This window comes from Trichosporon asahii (genome assembly GCF_000293215.1).
Source record: "Trichosporon asahii var. asahii CBS 2479 unplaced genomic scaffold scaffold00002, whole genome shotgun sequence".
NCBI lineage: Eukaryota > Fungi > Basidiomycota > Tremellomycetes > Trichosporonales > Trichosporonaceae > Trichosporon > Trichosporon asahii.
Window position 1 is genome coordinate 369,350 of NW_014040922.1, and position 6,225 is coordinate 375,574.

The window sequence follows — 6,225 nt, forward strand, 5'->3', positions numbered from 1 at the left end:
TGACTGTGTGAGGCATGATGTGAGGTTCAGAAGCCCTCCAGCTAACCGACCACAGTCCATTGGACTGACTCCGGCATCGTTCTTTCAGCCTCGCTTCATTGCCAGCAGGTCAGTTAACAAAGCCCTAAAGAGCTGACGATCAGCCACGACACGCTCTCCAGCAACTTCGACCTCCGTCCGAGGCCAAAGCGGTGCGGTTATGCGTCGAGGATGGCTAACCAACTCCAGCACCATCATGCCAAGTAGCAAGCATCACAGGTCAGTTCTTTCTCTGCGTCGCTGAACTGACAAGCCAGCCCGTCCTCCCACCCGGCCCGACTGCCATGGTCAGTTCCGGTATCATGGTCAGTTCCGATACTGCACAAGGACATAACTGACCCCCATTCTCGCGTTATCCCCTCAAGAAGAGTGCGACAGTGAGTTAATATGAGAGCGTACTTAACTGACCCCCAGCCCACGCACGCCATTGTCAACTGCACATAGTGAGTTGGAGGAAACAGCCGGAGTAACTGACCCCAGCCCCCTCCGTGGAGCCTCAGTGGAGTCTCGGGTGAGTTGGCATAGCTCGCGAGAACGAATTCCCAGTCCTCTGAGTGTTCCGCCCGCTACACGTCGCAGACTCTGGCGTCACAATACGCGATGGTGTGGTTGATTGCATCAATGTTGTGACTAACCATCCCTCAGCCCGTGCACTCCCACAATCTCGCAATCTCCCAACCGCTCGAACGCCGAGGGCTCAGAGAGCAGTGAGTTGTCTCCTGGCTTCCGAAAAACTGATTCTCAGAATCCAGTCCTCTGGCACGCACGCCCAGCACTCACGAAGTCACGAACGTATGGTTAAGTTTACACGTGCGGTTAACCATCCCCAGCTATCCCACTTCCAAGCTAAGCAGAGCGAGTGAGTTGGACAAAGTCTGGCGAAACTGATCCCCAGCCATCCGTCCCGTCATCCTTCTCTAGACTTGTACGTTTGTACGTTTATCCGTTGCGTTGGCGCGCGATCTAACCGGCCGCAGTTACATCTCAGAAGCGAGTGTTTGGCTGGGTGAGTTTACTGGACTGTGACGGAAACTGACTTACAGCATCCTGTCCTGCCCTCCTCGCCGCTCTCGCCGCTCTCGCCGCTGCTCTTTGAACGTGACGACAGAGACGTCAAGTGAGTTCGGAAGTTCCTGCTGTAACTGACCCCGCAGCCTCTGGCACGCCTCTGTAGACACCTATGCACGCACCTCGTTCACTCCCTCTCCCTGTGCAATCTCCATCCCCACGTCCCACTGAGTCGCACTGAGAAATGATCGATCCTGGCTCAAGGACAACAGGTGAATACATAGTCCAACGATAACCCTCTATAGTCAATGGATATGAAGTCAACACAACATCTCTCCTCCTCTCTTCCTCTCTGCTCAGCCGCGCCGAATGGCCCGCGGCTAGCACTAACTGCGCTTCGTCATACTCAGCATCCCGCCTCCGCCGGCATAGCTACTGGACAACGACGCGGTGCCGCTGTCCGGCTCGTCGTCCTCGTCGTCCGAGTCGTCGGCGCGGCGCTGGCGTTTCGGGATCGCGGCGCTGGGGCCGGCGGTGCGCTGGGCCTGGGGTGAGGACGCCTTGGAGTTGCGTCCGCGGCCTTTACGGCCGCTGCTCGACTCTTTCGTGGGTGCGGCACGGTTTCTGCGGTCAGCTATGGTTCCAAGGTATGCAAGCTAGAGTAGACTGAGAGTGAAGGGAAACTAACCTCTTCTTGATCACGTCCGTCTTGAGCGACAAAGGCCTGACCACCCCGTGCAGCTTGTAGAACAGGCCGCACGCGTTGCACAGCGGCTGGCCCTCGGGATCCCTGCGCCACAGCGGCGTGTTCGTCGTCTGGCAGTTGGTGCACATGGTCGGGTTCTCGCCGTCGCCCTCGACCGGCGTCGCATTGCCGGATCGCTTGCCACCTTTCGCAGCAGAGGAGGACTGGCGGCTGTGGCCCCGCGAAGTGCCCGCCGGAGCGGCCGGTGTAATCGGCTGCATCCGCAGAGCGGCAAGATTCGGGCTACTGTTCGAGCGCAGCGGCGGACCACTAATGCGCTGCTGCATGTGCTCTCCGTTCTGCTGCTGCTGTTGCGGGGCCTGGGGAGATTGCGCCGGCGTGTACTCGCTCACGGCGGTGGACGCGGGCACAGACCCGAGCACGTCGGACGGGTTGATGTGCGTGAACGGCGTGGCGTTGCCTTCTCCAAGGTAGATGTGCATGAGCTGCTGGAAGTCGAACGGCGCCTCGCTGTTCTGTTGCACGGCAAGCTGCGGCTGGATCGTGTTCGGGAACAGCGTCGACATGTCAAACGCGTTGGCCGCGGGGTCGGAGCCTTCGCTATTCTCGGTGGCGGGCCACTCGGTCGTCGTCAGCTGCGGCGGCCCAGACGGCTCGCCACCGTTCTCCGGCGGACCGTTGTTCAGATCGAAGAAGTTGTTGTACCCGTCATAGTTGAACGTAAAGTCTGTCGAGGGGAACGCCGCACTCGTGCCGTCCGGCAGTGGGAGGTGGCTGCCGTCGCGCGGCGATCCTTCGGCGGGACGCTTGCGCGACGTGATCGTGCCAGAGCCGTCGAGGTTCGGGCGCACAGTGTGGTCGAAGCTAGTCTTACGAGCCGGTCGACGAGGAAGGAAGCCGTACTGCGGGTGGAAGTTGTCGGGCGTCGGCTGGTACAGTCCGGGGCCAGAGATGCCGGGCAACTGCGCAATGTACTGGTCCTTGCTCTCGCCAGTGCTGCCAGCGTCCGAGAGCTGCTGGTGCAACTGCTGCTGCTGCTGGGCAGACAAGTGATTGTGAAGCTGTCTGGCAAACTCGACGTCGGGTGCAGACGACGACAGCACGTCCTCGTTAACCTCGGGAATCGAATTGGCGGCGCTGAACGCAATTGTGTTCTTTGGGTCTTTGCCGTTGGCGAACTGCTCCATGTTATAGTCCTTCGACAACGGCTGCGACATGGCCATCTCGGCCCCGGGCGCAGCCCACGGCGGGTAGTTGTTCGGCATGGACCGTGCGAATGGTAACAGTGAGGCTGGCGACGGGTTCATGCTCGCGCTCGCGTTGGAAGCCGGGCCGCCCGACGCCAGGAGGCTGTGTGCGTGCTCCTCGTCAAACATTTGCCGCCCACCTCGCTGGTACGTGGACCGCGATCGGGAGCGCGACGCCGCACGCCAGTCGACGGCCATGCGTGACCGGGACCGGGACGCCGCACGCCAGTCAATGTCCATGGCACTAGACATGTCAGCACATGTACGAGCAATGTGAGCTTACCTGGAATCGCGGTTCGCAGCGCTGAATCCGACGACGCGCGACTTGCCCTTTCGTCTTCCACGTTCGCTCTCCTCCTCTGCGGACCCGGGCGGCTGGGGTAAGCCAGGTTCGCGCTCGGATGCTTGACTGAGCTGCAGTGGCGGGGGCTGCTGGTGTGTGGGCGCGGTGGCGAACTGGGCATCACCTTGAGCTTGCTGCTTGTCCTTCGTGTCACTCTTGTCGTCGGGCTTCTTCATGGTTAAGTGCATCATGCGCCAGGTCAGGTTCTCCATCCGTGACGCATGGGGCAGGGTGTACTTGGCCCGGGCATAGGCCTTCCACACTTGCGTCGCTAGCGGATCCTTCTGCGCCATCTGCTCCGGCGCGAGCAAATCCAATGCAGAGGGGCTCGCGGGTCCGGAAGGATCACCCGAGGGACGGCGCCCTCCAAGACCGGGCGACAGGAAGGGCAACCCTGCAGACTGGGGGCTGGTGCTGAGTGGCGAGCGCGAGCTGAAAAAGTCGTCGGCGAGAATCTCGGTCACGACATCGTTCGAACGTTGGCGTGATCCGGTCGTATCGGGAGAAGACGGCCCTGACGCCTTTGGAGTCACGGGTTTACCGCTGCTGCCCGACATAAGTAGCGGCTGCTGCACCTGCGGACTTTGGGCCTGCTGCTGCTGCTGTCCCAGACTCATGCCGATGCCCATTCCCATCCGGATCGCCATCTCCAAGGCATTGTCACCATACTGGGACAAGTGGTCCATGGTGAGTCCGGGCGGGAGCGGCGGCAAGCTCGCCAAATCGACGTGCGGCGCGGGCGACCATGGTGTCTCAGAGTCCTTCGATGTCTGCCGGGAAGCGGGCATCTGTGTTGACGCAGAATACTTGTCTGCGGTTCGGGGCGACGGAGTGGGGGGCGCAGGCGGTTGAGGGGCTTCGGCACGACGGGGCTTGATCGGTCGGAACTTGGACGACACCGACGACGACTGGGAAGGGAATTAGCGCTAATCGACTAGCGGATCGGATGCAACTCACGTCTGCCGCGGGGCTAGCAGCATCACTACTGCCAGCGGGCGTTCCCGCTGGCGTCTCCCTATCTTGCCACGAGTGACCAACGTTGGACTGCTTCCGAGACGAGAACTGATTCTGTGCGGGCATAGGACCTGTCGTGCGAGGTGGCGGAACAGCGAATCCAGCGGAGTCTCGGCTCTGGCGCTGCTGTTGGCTGTCGCCGGCCTGCTGCTGGATGCGGCGCGTTAATAAGCTAGTCGCCTGCTGTTGCTGCTGCTGCTGCTGGGAGGACGACGACTGAGGAGACTGAGCAGGAGGAGCAAGCTGGCCCTGCAACAGTTGCATGATAAGCTGCTGGGCCTGCTGGGCCTGCTCCTGGGCCTGCTTCGCCTGTTGCTGTTGCTGCTGCTGGGTCTGCTGGGCCTGGATGAGCAGCTGGGCTAGTGACTGGCTCGCGGCCGCCTGGAGCATCGGCTGCTGCATCGGGGAAGGCGCGGACGGCTGCTGGGGCGAGGGATGGTTCTGCTGCTGCTGAGTCGCCTGCATCGCCATCGTCAGCGCCGCGACGAGGTTCATCGGCAGCGGCGAGTTGCCAGCGAGGTTGTTCGCCTGCTGCTGCTGTTGCTGCTGCTGAGCTTGCTGCTGTAGCCGTCGCTGGTTCTGCTGCTGCTGCTGGCGTTGCTGCTGTTGCTGCTGATGCTGGTGCTGCTGCTGTTGCTGCTGGTTCAACAATTCCGCAAGGTTGGCGAGCAGGTTGTGATCGCCGTCATAGGAGGAAGCATTGCTTGTCGGGTTCAAGTTCTCAGTCTGACGCTGCTGCGTGTTCCAGTTCTGGTCAAGGCCTGGAACCTCAAACTGCGGCTGCTGGTCACCGTTGAGTGGCCAGGGCGACTGTGGCGTGTCATTGTTAGGCACTGAGCCCCGGTGCTGGCGGGCGGCCGCGTACTGTGCGGCAAAGCTTTGGGCGTTGGGCGTAAACGAGTTGGCAGACGTGCCTAGGACAGAGGCGACATCCGACGGCGATGTCATATCCGCAAGGAAGGAGTCTGCACTGGCAAAGCTGTCGTACCGCTGCTGCTGCTGAAGCGGCCAGCCCTGCTGCTGCGACTGGGAGGGCGAGGCCGCAAACTGAGACGAGTTGTTGCTCCGGTTGCCATTAATGTTGGTGGGAATCGCGGTCGCCTGCGGACTCATCGTGCCGCCGCCGTCGACGGTGAAGCGGCCCTTCTTGGACCCGCCTCCGCTCGAAGTTCGCCACGGCTTCACAGTCATCTTACTGCTCGAGCCGGCTGCGGCCTGTGAGCCGCTCGCCGACGAGGAACTCGCCTGCGCCGTCGCTTTCGGGCGCGGGGCGATGGGTCGCGGTAAGATTGCTCTTCTTCGTGACGCCGACGAACTGGTGGTGGTCGTAGACTGGGGACTGTCCTTCGAGGCGGTTGACCGGGGAGACAACGCACCGAAGGGAGAGGTGTGATTTTCGGCAGAAATGGTGGCTGTAGATGAGGGCTAGATGGGCTAAGACGTCAGCAACAGTACGAGGAGGGAGGATCACGATGCCGGGCAGATGCCGCCGCCGGTGTCTCGATAGGGTGATGAGTAACCGGCGACCTTTGGCCAGATCCTTTCGACTCGGTGTGCAAGAGTGCGCGCAAGAGTACGTCGCTCGGAACAGCAGATCACACGATCCTTGCTAGTTGTGAGGGCCAGTGTCACAAAGTGCGAGAGCCGTGTGCCAATGGACGTCGGCGTGCTGATTCTGAGCGGCGTCCGCGTGACGGTCTTGGATATCCGAGGAAGGCGGCGTCGGATGGACTGACCTGCGGTCGTCGGGGAAGAGATGCAGTTGACGATGAGAGATGCGGCCCGAGACTCAGTCGCGCTAGAGCGCTATGGGCATGCGACTGAGCGGCAAAAGTGTGGAAAGGGATATGAGAGGGGGTTGCTCTCGC

General features: G+C 61.4%; 2 protein-coding genes across 2 annotated transcripts; one reads left to right on the forward strand and one right to left on the reverse strand.

Moving 5' to 3' along the window:
• Positions 1-235: 235 nt before the first annotated feature.
• A1Q1_07869 (uncharacterized protein) lies at positions 236-1,135 on the forward strand (the record flags this gene model as incomplete). The annotated part of the gene is made up of 5 exons (XM_014328815.1): positions 236-258; positions 454-550; positions 685-746; positions 792-898; positions 1,083-1,135. 5 exons carry the CDS (start codon positions 236-238, stop codon positions 1,133-1,135), a joined length of 342 nt encoding a protein of 113 aa, XP_014184290.1.
• A 298-nt stretch (positions 1,136-1,433) lies between these two features.
• A1Q1_07870 (transcriptional activator) lies at positions 1,434-5,548 on the reverse strand (the record flags this gene model as incomplete). The annotated part of the gene is made up of 4 exons (XM_014328816.1): positions 1,434-1,671; positions 1,736-3,103; positions 3,284-4,251; positions 4,301-5,548. 4 exons carry the CDS (start codon positions 5,546-5,548, stop codon positions 1,434-1,436), a joined length of 3,822 nt encoding a protein of 1,273 aa, XP_014184291.1.
• Between the last annotated feature and the right edge of the window lie 677 nt (positions 5,549-6,225).